Source organism: Rhagoletis pomonella, unplaced genomic scaffold (assembly GCF_013731165.1).
Source record: "Rhagoletis pomonella isolate Grant_MI unplaced genomic scaffold, Rhpom_1.0 Rhpom_scaffold_00020, whole genome shotgun sequence".
NCBI lineage: Eukaryota > Metazoa > Arthropoda > Insecta > Diptera > Tephritidae > Rhagoletis > Rhagoletis pomonella.
In genome coordinates, this window is record NW_023458574.1 from 29,577 (window position 1) to 49,991 (window position 20,415).

General features: G+C 35.6%; 1 protein-coding gene across 2 annotated transcripts in view; it reads right to left on the minus strand.

Annotated features, from left to right (window-relative positions):
• Positions 1-20,415, minus strand: part of LOC118749571 — a 149,006-nt gene continuing 128,591 nt past the window's right edge. For both annotated transcript variants that reach the window (XM_036484373.1, XM_036484372.1), the window contains exon 2: positions 1-3,575. In XM_036484373.1, the coding sequence (XP_036340266.1) occupies positions 212-3,394 (3,183 nt within the window). In that variant the 5' untranslated portion in view covers positions 3,395-3,575 and the 3' untranslated portion in view covers positions 1-211. The remainder of the gene's footprint in view (positions 3,576-20,415) is intronic.

Below are 20,415 nucleotides of genomic sequence, written 5' to 3' on the forward strand. Positions count from 1 at the left end.
TTGATAGAAAATGTGCTAAGTCCAAATAGAACCCATAAGTCTGCAATAGCGTTATTATGAAGAAGAAAACTGCATTTACAGATTAGGAAAATATTAACAACAGAAAAAGTTAGACGGGTTTTTGTCCCTCCTGAAAAAATACAAAAAAAAAGAACTTAGCACGTTTGCACACTAAATTAAACGATATGTATGTTACTTTATAAATAAGTATTTATGTACTGCTGGGGTTAGAACTAACACTATTTTTTGAACTATACGATGAATCCTCTCTAGTCAACTCGGTTGAGTCGCCTAAGCTTCCCGATGCAGCAACAGTTGAGCTGGATGTGACAGTGATGTGACGACCGGGTTGTGGTGATGTTGGGTTAGAAAGTCCCGTTTCGTGTATTGGCGATAAAGTTGGTGAACGCGTGCGCAAGAAATGTTTGCGGCGTTGTCGGCGATACACGTTGCTGAGGGTTGGGAGCCTTTGGGCTGGCGATAAAGTTAACGAACTTCTACCCGGCGAATGGGAGACGAAGCTGAGAGTGTCTGCGAGTTCCACAAGATTTGTAGGACTTGGTATTTTACGACGCGTAGGAGGAGGCAATGCTGGCGGAGTTGTGATTTCTATCGATGTCGTATAAGTCATGGACGTGTCGTCACGTATCACTGATGTAGGCAGGATGGTCTTGATTGCATTGGGCGTTTGACCAGGTGGCGTTGTAAGATTACTGGAGTCACTGTACATACTCTGATCGCTCCACTCAGATGTGGTCGTTGTGGATGAGGGCGGCTGTGGAGAGCTACTATCGTTAAAATGTTTTTGCTGGTGAATAAGATGATGATGACTGTAAACGCCATTGCTGCTGGTTTTTAAATGTAATGGCCGGATTTGATTATGTTTCACTTGGCGTTCGTTGATGCTGCCAACAGCGCCATTACCGCCAGGTTGGCGGCAGCGCATGCGCCTAAAACGACTCAGCATACGCATCATGTGTAGCAGTCGTGGCATCGGCCAGGTACGAGAAATAGGCACTCGAGAGTTCGAATTGAGATTGGCACTACGTGGAGAAGTTGGACGGCTACTGCTTGGACTGTCCCTGTCCCCACTTCCATTCGCTTTTTTTTTGAACTGCACTGATATTTCTGTAGGCTTCATGTTATTTCTGCTTCTGGTGTGTTTATGAGGCACCGCCAATGCAGCGATAAGGTCATTGGGAACATCAGGACTGTCAGGCACATTCGAGCAGCAGTTCCATCTTCGACACCAACTCTGATTTTTCGATATTGACTTCATACAGCAACGTTGATGCCCACTACTCACCCCTTTCGAGCCTTCTAAAATGGTTCTCGGCATTGGACTCAATTCCATGTGACTTTGTGAACTATGGTGAATACCACTTGCTGAACGAGAGCTAACATCTCCGACACGTTTGCTCACTATGGGACTGCGTATTCGAAAAGTGCACAATGTACATTGCTCAGTGTACTGCTGATTTGACCTCCGGCTATGACCGGCCTCTAGGTCACTAACCAATGTGGCTTTGGACGTGGCAGCGCTTACTCGGCGCTCGGTCGCCAGGGCATGAAGTGAAGAATAACAATGGAAGGTCTTATAGTCACTGTCTATTACTTCAGACGTTTCGCTCCCGCCATGCAAATTTCCGTCTCTGCAACTTCCACTATCGCTAATATGTGATATTCCAAACGGCGAGTTTGTAGCATTCTCCTCAAGCAATGAACAAATATAGTAAGTCTTCATAGCGGACTGGTGATATTCTTCGGAATTTACACAGCAGTGCAACTTCGGTGGCGAACTCTCTTCATGCTTCGGAAGCGGATTACGAGCTTCGAAATAATGCATGTCAGCCGTATTTATGGCATTCGGATGTCTTACACTGGAGCAGAAAAAAATTTGGCCGGAATCACTATTATTTTTAGAAGGAGTCAAAGGGAAATGTTGACGACCTTCTTTTGACAGGTTTGAGATCGTTTGTTTTGCTTTATTTTCTTGTGCTTGGCGATGGTTGCGTATATATTCGTAGGTTGTAAGGCCAAGAAAAGAAATGTATATGTGGAAAAAGCAAAGGTGCAGAAGAAGACCAGCAGCGATAGCAGCTAAGAATCCGAGAAATCCAATTAGCACCAGGAATATTGTTTCACTAATACCAGCGATTGTGGCAGCTGACACATTGTTGAAGGAAATATCACCTGCAGCATTCAAAGCCAGCTCTGTGACAGTGAACGTCTGGTTCAAGCTCAACAGCAGTGTTTCGTTCACTGCAATTGACAAACTTACATCCTCAGCGAGTATTGACAAAGTCGCATTACCCGACAGTAAATCGTTATCCAGCATATACTCTGTGACATTGTTAGTGACATTTGCGGTGAAATCAAAGTTGTGTGTAACACTGGCAGCTTCTACATTTGGGTCATAAATCGTATTATCATTGGGGATGAAAAGAACGGCAGTGGGGTTTTCTACCCCACCGCTTTCTCTATTTTCGGCTGTAAGAGGCCAGAAGTTTACCCACTCGGGGTGCACATTATAGAGTACGATTTGGGCCACTACGGCCACAACAATCACCACCGTCGCAATCACTGCACTGACAACGCACATTAGAAATGCCACATAGTTACGCGAACCGATACAGTGATTCAACCATTTACAATGATGATCGAATTTGCCAACGCACTTGTTGCAGACCGAACAGTGTTTCGTACGCGGTGACGAGGTGCGTATGTTACACAAATGGCATCGGCCGTTCTCAATGACATGTGCGTGCTTATTGCGGTCGAACTCCGGCACAATGCGATCGTTACGATGGACACGTTGGAGCTCAAGATCCGCGGGATCAATTAGGAGTGCAGCTAAATGAGAGGCAATGTGCACTACATATAGACCCGAAATAAGACCGTAAAGCAGACCTTGAATTTCAGTTGTGAACGACGGTATCAACACCAAGAACGAGGAAATACCAAAGAGTAACAGTACAAGCCAACCGAAAACCTGTAGCGGATGTAGCGGCAATTGAAAGCCATGCAGACGGCGGCCACGACGATAGTGTATATTGGCGATATTTTCCTGAAATGAAATGCAGCGCGACAAGTCGTAACAGTGGGCGGAAGATCGGATTTGAGTATGCTCTTCGGAGTTGGCGGCTGAGATTGATGCGGATTTTTGGTGAGTGCAGGAATGCTGACGTGTGGCAGTGTCACTAGCAGCTAATTCTGAATTGAATGAAACAGCTTTCAGCGAATCCTCTTTGAGGGAGGATGAATGACACTCGTTGGCGATGCTGCTGGTGCTGATGGTTATGATGTTATCGCTACCATTCAAAGTGGACTCTTGCGTTTTCACAGAACTGTCGTCTATCGCAGAAGTTTTTTGTACATTGACTTGCTTCGGCATGTTTCAAAAACATTTGTTATTGATTCTCGAAGATCAAACGTGGCTTTGTAGTGAAGAATTTGTAGTGGATAACGACGAAGTGTGTTTAGATTACGGAGATGAAGTGAAGAGTTGAAGTAGAGGTATTTACGTAACAGGAGTAAGAGAATCACAGTACCGTGGGGTAAGCAGATGTAAATGGCTGTATGTAATGGAATTATAGTTTAAATAACACGTTATCAATCAGAATTAAATCTTTTTTGAATCACATAGCTGGTTCACAAGTGCCACTAAAAAGTTTTTTGAGGTTTCGATGAACTATTTTGTCTTATTTGTTTGCTGTTTCTTGCATACCGCACTTTTTGCTAACAGCTCAATATATATATATATAAGAGCCCACTTTTCACAATCAGTACCTTATGTCTTTTTGTCTGCCACTCCACTCCACATCAAAAATGAAAACAAAACGGAAACTAAATTATGTAATTGCAATAAAGCAGCTTTCACGAATGTACATTCATGTATGTATGTACAGTGGTCGAACAAATTATAGCCGGACCACATTTTGACAAGTTTTAACATATTCTTTGTTTTGTTATTCAATTTTGATTATTTTTTATAAAAATATAGTTCACTCTTTAACAAAACCCGTGTAAATCCAAGTTTCAAGCTTTGTGCAATATTTAAAAAAACCGAATGTATCGTTCTATTGAAGAAGACGCTTAAAAATATCTCCATTTAACCGTATGGTCAACGACCCTAAATCGATCATCAAACAAATTTGCGAAGTTTTTAAAGTTAACAAATACAAATTGCTAGTGTCCAACCCAAGTGTCCCAAAAATGTACGATTTGCCAAAAGTACAAAAAGAAGGAGAAAAATTGCGGAAAGTTTTTCCAACACATCATCACCGCTAGCACGTGCCGCAAAATAGTTGGTAGCAGAGTTAAAAAAAAATACGGAAATTTCGACGGAGCCAGCGTCGAATATATTAGAATTTGTTAACAAGACCAAAAACATCGTAATTCAAGAAGGCGAAATTTGTGCATCCTTCAACGTAGAGCATTGTTCGCAAGATACCGGTTAATTTAGCTCTAGATTCTCTCATCGAAAATAAACACGCATTTATGACCAGATTCGAAAACGATCTGAAAGCTGAAGGAGTTTTACTAAGAGTTTGGATCAGATACGTCGACGATGTATTGTATCATCAAAAAGAATGAACATCAACACTGCCGTACTGATTTATAATTTGGGTATCTGCATTTTTCTTCGAAAATGAATTATTTACATCGTTGAATTCGTCTTGAAAATACGAATTTACTCATGCAAAAATAGTTTTCAAATTATAAATAACGATAAAGTTATTGTAGTTTTAAATTTTCACGTTTGCAGTATCTACAGCAATTTTCGAGAAATCCTGATATAAAACGTGGGTATTTGCAAAAGCATTGCAGTATCTCACTTTTTCCAGTATTTCAGCCGGAATTGCAGCTTGAATACTGATCAAAAACATTGTAAATACACTGCCGTTTGCAGATACAACGTCGTTTTTTAAAACTATTCTCCCACCATGCAAAACACGAGAAAAAGGCAACAGTCGTCAATGGCAACAATTTGGCGACTCCCCGATTTATTGCCGTGGTGAGAAATCGGCAACTTTATTTCTTTTATATCATTTTAGGAACATGTTTTCAAAAACTCCCAAACTGATGAACTTCGCGTCAACAGGATTCTTCAAAAATATATAATTTATGACCAAGAGAGGATTAAAAATAGTTAATTTCTTTTACGAATTATAAATTTGTGTTCAAAAACAAATGAAATATTAAAAAAGAATAAAATTGTTACAAGAAATTATTATTCATTCGATACGATGGCGATATTGCCGGCAATAAATTTGTTGTTGCTGAGGGCGACAAGTTTTCTTATTTCCGGCAACCAAACTTGTCTGGTGGGCTTGGTCGTTTGAGGAAAACGATCGTTTTTAGAAAAACGTATGTACATACCCACGTTATTTGGCAGTATTGGAGACATTTTTGACGTTACAGAACGACGTATGTAACTTTTAATACAAATTAAATTACAAATAATACAAATAAGATAAATAATACAATTAAAATACATATGTATTACACAGTGCTACAAAAAAGCATAAAGTAGAAATACCTGGGAAGTTATGTATATTTTCTGGTAGGTCTTTTCGAGTAAAAAAAGGAGTGGAATATGAAATTTGCCAAACAACCCCAAAATCTTGATTTACCGTTAAATAACCGGTTTTTCGTACTTTTGCGCAGTTATAAGCCTGTAACTTAGTTCATTATGAACCGGGTTTAAAAAGAAGAAACTTTGGCCTTTCGAACGATATATATGTGAATAAAGAAACCTTAAGAGATCTGTGTGTATTTAGCCAGAAAAAACATTTTTTTTTTTTTTATTTTTTTCACTTTTTTTCAACTTTGGCAAGGTTTTTACGCACCATTTTATAAGAAAACCACACTAGTCCTAAATTTATTGTAAAACTAAATCTAATAACGAGTGTTCATTTTCAAAAATCGGACGAACGTTTACCGAGTCATTAAACTTTTTATGAAAACAAAATTTTGCAAAAATATTATTTTTGACTACACTAATCAAAAATGTTTTCTTGGCCGTTTTTTTCTTAATTAAGCATCATCAGTTTCTCATTGTAGAATATTCCGAAATAATTGTTATACCCAAGCGCACTTGTGCACAAAGTTAAAACCAGCTAAAAAAACAACCTGGTTTTTCGCAACTAGTGAATTGGCTTCTTTAACTAGCTGGAAAACAAGTTGACAAAACCAGATGACTAGTTTCAATTGGGATAGTTTGCTGAAACTTGATTGATATTGATAAACGTGAATAAATTGGTTTCCTCTTGAATTTTTCAAATAAATCGGCTTTGATAGAAGGCAGTTTAATAATAATGTTTCCAAAAAATTCGAGAAGAAAATAACAACGTTTATCGAAACCAACAAATTAATTAAAACCGACTTTTTGAATTAATACGATGGAAAAAACTACAAATTGGTAGGTACCCACGTTCTTCACCAGTAAACTCCGCGCTCTCAGCGCTTTAATACTGCTAAAATGCCGCACTTGCGCAGATACGGCATTTTAACAAGTCTTCTCGAAAATTTTACATTCGAAAGAAAGACGTATCTAGAGTTTTGCATTATTTTTTGCATAAATAAAAAGGGGACATCCGAATCAGTCTAAAACCGTTGTTTTCATTTAGACAAAAAGTATACATTGGACAGTCCCGTTTTGTTTAATTTCTAGGTTTGACTTCGAATGCAGATACCCACATTTTAAATCAGTACGGCAGAACACACACTGGATACAATTTACAGCTAGTACGACAGTATTAAATTTACTTTTGAAACCAAAGACGATCAACATTCAATCTCGTTCGCGGTTTTAAATGTACAAGAATTGAGGATAAACTTGACTTTGCCGTTTATCGTAAACCCACTTCAACCGACTGTTCATATCAACACAAATTTGCGTCATTTCATTTGTTGGTTTATAGTCTTGTCAATTTACCGCCCTCTATTACTAATTACCAAAGGGAATACGAGAAAATTATACATTTAGCAACGAATAATGCTTCGACAAAAATCTCATCGACAAACTTATCTACTAAGGCACTGCAAATATATATAAATATATATATATATAAGGACCGTTTTCTCATCTAACCCTTAGTTTACAGGCCACTTTATCGTCTCGATATACGAGTTTTCGTTTTCTCATCAGCACATTAATTTCTCGAATCGATAAATTGTTGCTAACCCGATGCAACCTTTAAAAATTTGTACCCAACTTTAAATTTGGCTTTGGTTTTGGTTTATGAGTCAGATATAGTAGATATTTCAACCAACGTTTTGGTTTTTGCTGACAGTTGCTCTTGCTCTATATTTGCTTACGTTGATTGCCAACCTTTGAAATTTTATGACGAATGTAGTGAAGTTTCACTCTCGGAAATGTAGTGGAATAACAAATTTATTTTTACCGGTAAGATAAGAAAACCAAAACACTTTAGAGTGAGGAACAATTTATCTGCCCTGTTAGTAAAGGCAACTTTACTGCTTACATTGGAAAATGGCCCTAAATGGAACATAAACTTTAGAGTACAGTATATTTTGCTTTGCTGCCATTATGCTTAAGTGCACATTTAAGATACCTACCCCAAAATGCGCATCAGAGGCATTATTTTTAACATTTATAAGGAAACTGCACCGATAGATGCATTAAACATACCTGCACATTGGCAATACCTGGTTTAAAAATTGTGCAACTAGTATCAATTATCACTGGCCGTACAATTACCTAATTTTGCAAGCTTTTATTTATTTTCCTCATCTCACAGAACAACGAAAATGGCTATAAATTTATGTAGCTATATAGATAATTAGATACCATTCGGTAAAAATTTCGCTTGCAGTAACGTGGTAAGTGCTCCTCCATTATTTGCTTTCATAGGGATCCGGATACCTTCCTCATTGCCTTTTTCGGTTAAGTGCACAAGTTTTTCGTGCAAAGGGGGATATGCAGCCAAGCAAAATATACTGTACTTAAAAAGGTAGGAACAAAAACAAGAAAATCCCCGTAGCGAATGTCATGCATTAGTCACTTAAGAGTCTTGTACGGAAAAGTTCCGTCTTAAATGACTTTGGGCTCCGTTTGTATGAAGTCGTTCATGACTTTTTCATATAAATGGTAATTTCGTCGTTGATGTCATCTGCATGACTTTGCCATGCAGTGATCATTGATGACATTAAGGCGACAATGTCCTGCAATGAACTTTTTATAAGTGACCGCTGCAAGACATTTTCTGTTATAAGTCTTTGATAGGAGTACACCTGCATGACATTATCACCAGTGTCATTGTCAGCTATACATATGTCGTTTAGGATTCACAGCAAGTGCGACGATGTCACTAAATCCTCATTAGTGACGATGTCACCGGTGACCATTTTCGCTACTGGGATCATAAATTTGAGGTACTAAGCAATGTTAGTTAACAGTGCTCTGCCACATAAAACACTGTTCCTCTTTTCCAGAGTACTTGAGTATGTTGATTTCATTCAGTAGTATTTTAAAAGTTCATAGGAAGTATAGGAATATTTATGAAGTTTTTTCTTTTAAACCCCGTAGCAAATATCATGCATTAGTCACTAAAGTGTCTTTTACCGCAATGTTACGTCTTAAATGACTTTGGGCTCCATTTATATGGAAGTCGTTCATGACTTTTTCATAGAAATGGTATTTTGGTCGTTGATGTCCTCTGCATGACTTTGTCCTGCAGTGATCATTAATGGCTTTCAAGCGACAGTATCCTGCAATGGACATTGGTGACTTTCAACTGACAGTATCCTACAATGGTCATTGGTGACATTAAATTGATATTATTGCACAATGGACATTGATGGCATACAACCGACAACAAAGCAGTCAAAATTCATTGCAGTTCATTTATTTATATGTTATTTTTTTTTTTTTAATTACATATGTAGTTAATGTGTTAAACGTTAAATTTATTTTTATTTTTTTCTTGCTGATTTAAAATCTATTATATTTTAAGGCGTCCACCAAAATATTTCCGAAAAATATTAAGATTTAAGTGAGCTGGACCGATTTGAAAATACCTCCAAAAATGGAGTTTTTCATGAATAAAAATAGTTTCTTAAAGATTTTTTTTGAAAAAATCCGCTCAAATGACAAAACGGGTTAAGCTTAAAAAATTTGCATGAAAATATTTAAAAAAAATTAACAAAAAAATTTAAACGGAATCGTAATGATGAGATTTTTGATGCTGTTTTTTAACTTTTTTCAAAGATTGGTATAAGAAGAACTTGAATAACTGAACCTAAGCTCTTCCGATTTAGACTTAAGAGGTGTAATTGGAAAGGTATTTTCTCACCCTTTTTGTTTCTTTGATAATAAACTATGTCGACGATGAAGGAGAGCGAGGTGGCAACCTCATTTTATTCGACTAGTTTCTAAGATTCATCTAAACAAAAATCCTCCACAAAAATTGTTTTTGTATAAACTCGCTGAAGTTAACTATTGAATTATGAACTGAGATGAAAAAAAGCTACAATGATAATATAAGCGCGACCGTCTTACAGAACAGACGTGCCTTTGAGTCACTTTAAGTCAACTCCACTTTTATAATCAACTCGATTTATTTATATTATTTCGTACATTTGTACCTCTGTATTTTGAATTCATTAAATATTTTATCTAAAACCAATCCAACTCTTTTAGTCTTCGTTCCGACTTAAATCTCCCTTTAATATAGCGATGCTATATTAAACATGGTCCGTACGCCGTCAAGTAATAAAAAAGAATCGGCATAAAAATCAAAGCGATGTTATCGTACTCGATAAGCACAAAAACCAGTTTTACATAACGAGCCGGTCGCAAAAAACTAAATAAAAACGCGCTTATTTCATGAAATTACGTACTAAAATCAAAACATTCGAACTGAAAAAAAAAAACAAAAAATGGTGTGAACGAAGAACTTTTAAGTTGTTAAAAGATACACTTGTGCATTTATAAAATCTAAAAAACGAAGTGAAAAACACATGTTCATGTGATAAACTGAAAATTGCCACTTTAGGGAAAACGCTTTAACTCAAAAACAAAAGTATTGTTAAAAGTTGAACAAATATTACAGACTAAAATTGCGAAAATAAGTAAAAACAAAATTTATTAAAAGATTCTAAAACCAAAGAATCAAAAACCCAAAACTAAAAAGAAGCGGACTAGAAGAGAGAAGACTTGAACCCCGGAGTACGTGGAAGTGGAGCTTCAGGAACTTTGCAGCCAGCTTAGAGCAAACACATTCCCAAGGAAAAGACTCTGCCCAAACACTTACTCGGAAAATGAAATATTTGGTAACTGTAAAGAAAATGGCACAGTAAGTAGCGTTCCAAATTTTTTACCAAATTACAGCGAACTTTGTAGAAATCTTTCGCAAAATTTTCCCGCCCTTTTTGCATATAAATGGGAATCAGTTAATTCCATATACATATGTATGTATGTACATATGCATATATATAGCGCACCGTAATCGAAAGAAAAAACTGTATTGGCGAAATTTGGTAATAAACATACATATATCCCATAAAATTGGCGGAAATTTGCACATTATATAAGAAATAGCAGTGCTTATTATTACAACGCTTTTATCAACTTGCAATGTTGTATGTCCAGACTATAAATAGAGCAAAGGTATTTATGGCAAACCTAGTCTAGATATCAACCTCGTCGTAGGTATCATATCAAAGACATACAATTAGAAACACTCTAGAGATAGATGTCGCCTCGCCAGAAGAAGTTAAAAATATGCACTACATACGCTACAGCGGAAATGGACGACACGCCATTTCTTTAAATGAAATTAATTGCTGCTATATGAATTGATGTACATATGTAGGCATATACTAAATGTGAGCAAACAACATTGTGCTTGCATAGTCTTCTGTTCTCTTTCACTGCAAGTTGAATTATTTTAATATCTATTGCCAAATGTTCTACAGACAAGACTAAAAAGTAGAAAATAAATAAAATAAAATAAAACTTTTTTATATACAACGCTTTTATAAATGGACTAAAAAGTAGAAAATAATATTTCTCAGTCCCACAGAATTTGTTTTGATAACTTTTGATTTTGAAATTTCAGCAAGTCATTATAAACAATTTATGAGATTGAAAATGAAAAGCGTGGGGCGCATGTAATAGGCCTGATTTGAAATTGAAGAGTAATATATGTATGTATGTAGGTATATTAATAACGACCGCTTAAAATCGTTCTCAAATTTGTACTTTCGCTGTAGAAATTTTAAGTCTATGATATGTATGTAGTTTGAATATTGTCAATTAAATCTAATGCTTTGTATTGCATGCGCTCCACGTTTTTCGTTTTCAATCTCATAAATTGTTTATAATGACTTTTGCTGAAATTTCAAAATCAAAAGTTATCAAAACAAATTCTATGGGACTGAGATATATTATTATTATTACAACGCTTTTATCAACTTGCAATGTTGTATATCCAGACCGCTTTGAATGTTGTATGTCCAGACCACCATTTATACTAGCTGCATTTTTTTGTAAGCGAGCGACAAAAGAACGCTCAACTCGGGTAAAATTTCCTTTTAGCTACTTAAGCAACCTTGTTGGTAGCTGGCAAGAAAATGTGATTAGTTTAACGGGATTTAGATACAAAAATCAATTTAAATGAGTAATTATGCGAGGAATTTGCGTAATATATATACTCTCTCTTTTTAAATGCCTACAAACTTACTGCAGTGTGCACAGGGCACTGGCCCGTTGGGCTACATGCCGAAAGGATAGGACTGCCCTTCAATAGGTTCTGCCGCAGCTGCGATGACCCGGGCTCAAAAGAGACAGTCGAACACTTGCTGTGCGAGTGTCCAGCCCTCGCAAGGATGATGCTAAAGACACTCGGCAAATCATTCCTGCAGAATATTTCAGAGTGCAGCTGCCTCTCTCTGTATGACGTACTGAAATTTATTAAAGCCGTAGGTTGCACGAGTTGGGGAATCAAAATGGCAAACTTGCTAATTGCTTGTCACCTGAGTAACAATCCACTTAAACCAACCAACCATACTCTTTTAAAATATAAGTCACGTATAAAAGGAAGCAAAAATTTCCCTCTCCACTTTCCCATTAACAATTCACAACAAAGCAGTTTTTTCACTTGCCAACACTAGCCTTCAGGTCGCATATTTTTTAACCGACCTGGCTGAGCTCGGATAAATAGCCGAGTCTGTGTTGTTGCTTTGCGTGTATTTCGTCATTTAAGCGAGTGTTCTTTTGTAGCTCGGTTGCAAAAGAATGCACCTACTATAAATGTAGCAAAGCTATTTATGGAAAATTCTAGATATCAACCTAGTCTAGACATCAACCTCGTTGTAGGCATCATATCAAGGAGATACAATTAGAAGACTCTAGATGTCGCCCCGCCAGAAGAAGTTAAATATTGCGCCTAAATGTATGCACTATTTATATACGTCACAGAGGAAATGGACGACACGCCATTTCTTTAAATGAAATAAACTGCTGCTATATGTATGTAAATAATGTTTTTTTTTTAAATTTAGTACTTGAATTTAAAAATTGGAATTGGGTTAAAGCCTGTTTCTTAAAGTGTCGTAAATCAAACCTGCGCCACTAGATAACTACTCGCTCAAGGCGAATAACTTGAAAAACTTGAAACTTGACAAAATTATAAATTCTCTCCAGTAACTCCTTTCTGAGAATTAAAATGAAATGAGCATCGGCGCTGCAAATGTTGGAGGATACAGCCTTTCATCTTCATAATCTAGCATCATAAAAATATCGTTGTTTAAACTCCGTTATTTTCCATAGAATTCTTCATTATAATTATTTTGGTTGTTTCAGAATTTAGAGAACCTGTAACATCATCAGCGATTTTCGACCTTAGTTTTTGTAATTCATTTTTAGTATTTTCTTCTGTGACTGGTTTGAAAAATGTGTGCTTATAGTGAGGTTGTAAATAGGTGGATATGGTAAATAAAATGTGATTTTATGGGAATGAAAATTTCGAAGAAAATTCTGTTTGAAAGTCGTGGCTGCCAGCCGAATTAGTTAAAAATCTTGTTATTTTGTTAAAAATTAACCCCGTTTTTCAATTATTGGAATCACGGATGAAGGTCTCAGATCCGCTTAGTTCCCGGGTGACTTCTTGAAATGGATCACCTGTAATAAATAGCTTCTAATTAGTTTTTTTTTATTAGCTGAGATCGACTTTTCCTAATTGCTTGGCTGTCAACTTCTTCACATTCCACTTTACTTTTATTTCGCTTCGTGCAAATTTTGACAATTATCACAAAATTAATATAAATGTTGTTGTTTTCGAGCACACAGAAGAGTATTTGCGTAGTAAAAACAGTGTTTTTCTGCTAAGTAATAAAAGAAAACACGGAACTTAATCATAATAAGCCGTTTTATGACAAAAAAATGTGGTTAAACGAGCGACGCATGCCGTTTAACCGTCGCAACCATGAACTATTTTTAAAACTGAATTGCTTTAGAATTGTTATCTACTTATATATTGTATCTTTTGCCTTTGAATTATCTAACGTGTATCTACGTACATATTGCATCTTTAGCCTTTGAATTCCTTAACTTGTATCTACCTACATACATATTGTATAATTTGCCTTTGAATTGCCTAACTTGAAAAAAACATTGTAATTAGTGAATACCATGAATTGTAAAATTTGAAGTATTTTATGAGTTTGCGTAGTTGGCGACGCGCGTAGGTAAAGCAGCGCGCAGCTGACATTTTAGGTTGACAAAATGTCAACAAAAGAAAAAAAAGTAGATACACACACAAAATTTTCACTTAGCATCCGAGCGGTCGCATGTATTTTTTCGAGTTGCAAATCATTCTCTTTGAAATAAATTCAAGTATTCATTTGTAAGCACGTGCGTTTTTCCTTTATAAATCGCGATTTAGCGAAAATAGTCGCGTGAGATCTTTTAAGTTTTTTTGTTTAAAAAGAAGAGCCGCCTCCGGCAGCGGTAGCAATCGTGCCACCAGACTTGTGTCCACCTTGAGGGGAGCAGCCAAACCAGCAGCAGTGCACCAGCTCCAGGTTCAACGCCGAATCCGTCGCCACCACCGCAGGGGCCACCACCGCGCCACTTCGCTTTCGTCCATCGTCACCAGCAGCCACCGTGTCCACCGCCGCTTGTACAACAGCAGCGTGAGAAATCCCACACGCATCAAGGCGTGTGCCTAAAATGATTACACTTATGTAGAAAAAAACTAGCGATGCATCCAGTTTTTTTAATGTTCGATAGTTACATAATTCTTACCTAATGAAAGGTTATCTTTTACCGCGCAAATTGTCGATTCTCGTTATAGCTATGTAGACGTTGACCATTTCCGCTGGAAATAGCTATCTAAGTATCTTACTCTTTGATTTTAAATTACAAAAGAGGGGGGGTTTAGGGGGACAGTTTGAACGTAGCATCTCCACAGGCAAAGGATATTAGCTAAAATTTTTATTTTGTTTGCCAGATATACGTTTCATCAGTGCACTTGCACAATATTCGCAAAAGCTCCGCATTGATTATTGCGAATGCGAATGCGAATGTTAAAATGAATGCGGAAGCTCCTCGGTTGCGAATGCGATTGCGAATATTCACAACAACCCTGGTGTGTACATATGGGGGTTTCCTGCGTTGCGGACGTTCCGTTTGGATACACTTTTTTCATTATAAAAACTATAGTGGGCTCTGAATGAACACAAATTTTTTGTCATGAGTAGTCATCATCAATACCTATTTGAAATCAATAAAAATATTTTCCACAAATGTTATATGGCAAGTGTATAGCGACTAAAAGTTCCCGTTCGGACGTTCCCAAAATGGAACTCGTATCGAAGATGACTGATGATTTTTGCTAAATTCTGCGAATCTGTTAACGGTACAAAAACAATATGTATGAATGGTCGTCAGAATAATAAGCAGCCATAACCATTGCGTCAACTTAAACTTCCTAACGATGTTTAGTAGCTGCCAAAAACTATTCGAAGTTGTTCGGACGTTCCCGTTCGGATGTTCCGATTTTTTTCCAATGGATACAATTTTTTCTTTAAGAATTGAAACACACTCGTTTTTTAATGCAAATATGAGGTTTTATCGTAAACAAATCTACATCTATATGAAGGCCTTAATTAACGTTCATTGAAGTCATTTCTTCGTACAAGCAGACGTACATATCGACGCCTCTAAACCATACTATGCTAAGTCCGACTAAGTCTAAGCTGACATAGCATAGTATGGTTTGTATTGAAATATGGCTTACCCCATTTAAATCCAAATATGAAGCTGTGTACGAAAATTATGAAAAATCTTCAAAGCAAACTTTTTAAAACGAATTTCTAAAAAAAAATCAGGTAGGCAATTTTATAGTCCATTCAGTTTTAGTACAATAATGTGCAAATTTCAAATGTATAAATAATTCTCAAAAATCATCGCGAATTTTTAGACATTTGAAATTTGCACATTATTATACTAAAACTGAATGGACTATGAAACTACATACATACGTGATTTTTTTAGAAATTCTTGAAAAAAGCTTTGCAATTTTGCTAAAACTTTGCAGATTTTTCATAATTTTCGTACACAGTTTCATACTTGGATTTACATGGGGTTTGCTAAAACATATTTTAATACCAAATTAACAAAAATATTTTGCAAATACTAACAAAAAAAAAACCGTATACTCAAGTTTCTGATTAACAATACCTACATATAACAATATGAACAAAAGTTATTTGAAGCGTTCGGACGTTCCGATTTTCAATATACTTACAATCGATAATCCTATAACTTTCCGAAAAAAATTTTATGCTACTGGCAAGAGTAACCAAAACTAGCTTTTTTATTAAAAATTTGACAAATGAAGTAAACGCTACTACTCTTTTTTTTACATGTAAAGTATATTTTGCGTCCGAACGCTTGAAAAAAAAGCACAATTTGTAATTTAACTTTGGACCATTCCTAATATATTTTTACGTTGTACGTTTTTGTTGTAAGGCTTACAGAACATAAGCTGTACTAAATTTTCGTATAGATTGCAAATTCTTTTTAATCGTGTGCTACAATTATGAAGGTATGGTTTCTCCGAAAAAAATAAAAATTAAGTGTAGTTGGAAAACCCAAATATCTTTAAATGGAATGGACCAATTAGTACAACATTTTGGTGGATGAAAGACAAAATATATAGTTATCGATTGGCATCTATAAACTTTGTCCAAGCAAAATTCTATTTTTTTGGTCTTGGTTGACACTTTTGAGGAAACACCCATATGTATTAAACTCCTGCGCAATTCCATTTAAACGGCCTAACAACACATCCAATCGCCGCGCAAATACTTTCCCTCCTTTACTCTCATCGTTCGGGTCAAGTGTGAGTAAGCATAAACCAGTTTCTGCAAGCGTACGTAAACTACCGATCAATAGCAAGACACGTAGAGTATTTACTTTGCCTTCCGCAACTACTGCGAGTAAAAGGTATTTGACAGTAGAGTACTCTACTGGTAGTACTTGAGTATTTTCGAAGAAAACATACATTTGTGGTATCTGAATAAAACTAAGGACAGGAATGTAGTGGAGCGATGAAGAGAGCGACGAGCAAAACGTACTTTCAACTAAAATGCTGATATACATACCTAAGTACATACATATGTATGTATGTGCATAGATACGCATGTGCATAGATACATATGTGCATAGATACGTATGTGCATAGATACGTATGTGCATAGATACGTATGTGCATAGATACGTATGTGCATAGATACGTATGTGCATAGAACATACATATATAACTGTCCGCATATATTTTTTCTCGTCGCTTCACTGCAGCAAAACTAAGTTGTGGCGAAACCCCTGACGATATGCGTACAATTGAAACCATGGGTTTGAAGATAGCGCAAATTGATGTCAATTTCATATTAAATATATTTATGTATGCATGCACATATGTACATATGTAAAAATGTAGTTTCGATTTAAAAAAATCGGATAAAGTTTTTCTTTCGCCATTCATACACCTCTAATTTTAGTATTTATTAAAAAAAACTCAATAAAATTCGAAAACTATCTCTTCCATTTGGTTTTACTCAATACCAATTTGAGCTGTCGCACAGTGTTATCAAAAAAAAAGGCTATCAATGGGTAGGTTCAGAAGGCGAAGCAGTTGAGCGCAACCGTTGCTAAAAAAAAAATCAGTGATCGTTATGCGTCTTCTGAACGACTTCATACATTAGCTGTCAAATTCAACTCTCAAAGGTACACACCAACATGTTGTCTCAAATGATCAGAAAAATATTACGATCATCAACACGCAACTATTTAGTTGATCAGAAGTACGCAACAACGCGTTCAGAAGGTGCAATCGCACCAGTTACTGAGCTGTTGCGCCTTCTGAACGTGCCCAATGAAAATTCGTTTCTCTTGAAATCAAGTTATATGGCTGCGTATATATGTACATATTTTGAATTATTTTTTATTTGTAAAGGCTCTCAAGAAAAACTAAAAATTCATATAAAATTACGCACAACAAATGGAAAATAAATTTGCTTCTATAAAAAATTTCTTAAATCAGTATGCAGCTCTTAAGAAAAAATGCTCGTGCATCTCGTCGCTGCCATGTCCAACTATCGAATGTGAAAATCGGCACTTTTCAAAATTTTGATTTACCACTAATAATTTTATTTCGTATAGCAGCATTGCGTAACTTGTTGTTTTTGACAACTTATTTGTTGGTTAATGACTGCAAATAGTTTTATAGAAAATTAGAAACGAGAAATAATACTTTCATAAAAATATATGTAAGTACATACATAGATTTAAAAAGCTGCTTGAATACAAAAGTTTTACGAAAATGTCACATTAAAAAACTGTCTAAATCTACGTTATTTTTTATAAATAAGGCCGTAAACATTTCCTTACATCGTCAATTTCCATATTCTATTTTTACTCTTTCAATTTCACTGACCAGCGCCGCAAACGATATCAACTAGTAGGCTAACAACCAGAATTGAAATTTAATACGCAAGTACTTACAGTACTACAAGTATACAGAGAGTAGATTTGCTACTCCCTTTTGGCAGCAGCAAATATCTCTCGTACGCGATGAGAGAAAGTAGAGTACCTATTTTGGTGGAGTAATAGCAAGTACGTCAAGTATTTACTCTCTCAATGCCAAGTAGTGTATGTATGCGGTAAAAGAGTAACAATGTGTTGGGAGTAGAGTACAATGCAAGGAGTACTTATTGAACGAAATGCGGCAAACACACTTAAGCTGGACGTTAATATGTATGTTTATAGTAAATGTGAGCAAACAACATTGTGCTTGCATAGTCTTCTGTTCTCTTTCACTGCAAGTTGAATTATTTTAATATCTATTGCAAAATTTTTTACAGACAAGACTAAAAAGTAGAAAATAAATAAATAAAAAAAAAACTTTTTAATATACAACGCTTTTATAAATGGACTAAAAAGTAGAAAATAATATTTCTCAGTTCCACAGAATTTGTTTTGATAACTTTTGATTTTGAAATTTTAGCAAAAGTCATTATAAACAATTAATGACATTGAAAATGAAAAGCGTAGGGCGCATGTAATACACTTGAATTGATATGAAAAGTAACATATGTATGTATGGGGGCATATGAATAACGACCGCTTAAAATCGATCTCAAATCTATACTTTCGCTGTAGAATGTTACGTAGTTTGACTATTGTCAATGAAATTGAAAGCTTTGTACGGCAGCGCTCCACGCTTTTAATTTTCAATGTCATTAATTGTTTATAATGACTTTTGCTAAAATTTTAAAATCAAAAGTTATCAAAACAAATTCTGTGGGACTGAGAAATATTATTTTCTACTTTTTAGTCCATTTATAAAAGCGTTGTATATTAAAAAGTTTTTATTTTATTTTGTTTATTTTTTATATTAATATACATAAAAAGCAAACCAAATCAGCCGCTACAAAATTCGCTATAACAAAGGAATACATAAATACACACATATGTACATACATACAGGTACGTGTATAAATACACACATACATACATATCTATATACATACGTACATATGTCCCACTCAATCTTTATAATACACTCAAGCTATATACCCTGCAAACACATAAAGCGATCTTAGTAATTACCAGGGAACGGAATTTCAGGTCCTAAAAACCTATAAGAAAGGCAAAATAAAATAACGAAATAGACTGGAAAAGGCAAAACAAAATAGCGAAAAAGGCAGGAAAAGGCACTAGGTATTGCAAAAAAAGCAAAATAAGGCACCAAAAAAAGACAGAAAATACGAAGAACAATCAAAAAATACATTTATTTTAGAAATGTTTATATTACAAGTAAAAAGAGTAAAACTATGAACTAGTTTCATTATATGAAAAATTTGTACTTTGAATCTTTGACTATTTTATCCTTTCGAGTTTCTAACTCACAAGAACCACAAGATGCATTTTGAAGTTTTCTGGCAGCATTTTCATTCGATTTTCGCGAAGAAAAGCCTTGAATGTACTAAATGTGCGCTCGACGTAAGTTGATACAAGTGGAGCCCAATTTAAATATGGAACGTTTGAAACGTTCATATTATCAGGAATAAGGGCGTTTTCCTCGCCCTTTACAATTTTATCCATACCCCTTATTGTCTTCAAGCCTACGTTAGCTGAGAAAGCGGCTTTGAATTTTTCCAACACCAATTTGGCAAGAGGTCCCTGCTCTTCTATAAGCCGCATGGGCATGTGTATATTTTTTAATCTTAAAAAAAAATTTGTAAATGCTATAATCACTTTTTTAAAGGTAGAAAAGGCAAATATCTTAAAAAGGCAAAAAAAGGCAACATCAAATGTGTATATATGCTAAATTTTGGACTATTTACTCGAATAGACCCTATCTCTTTAGCAGAAAAAAGGCAATTTCCATAAAATCCGTTCCCTGGTAATTACAATAGCGCAATTAAGTTCCAAATTTTGTAATATAATTATTTATAATTATATTTCACGTTCAAAAAAAAAAAAACAAAAAAAAACAATCTCGCATATATGTATAGGTATTACACATCCATACAAACCAAAACTGATTTCCAAATCATAAATGTATATATGTATGTACATATATATATATATATATATATAAAACCAAACAACCAAAAAACACTTGCAACTACTGTTCACGCTCACGCTAGGACTCTTAGGGCTTAGTTTAGCCACTTTTCGGACTTAAGTCAAAAGTTATCCTACGTTTTACACAGCTTATTCTTGACTAAGTCAAGAAATTTGGCTTAACTAGGTTAAGTTGAGTTGGAGAAACCAGCCCTTACACTCGAGGTAGTTAGTTCCACTCATTCCGATTACACTTAATGCAAACAGCTTGAGTTCTGACCTCAGCGACTCTAACGTAGTTATCGGGGCCT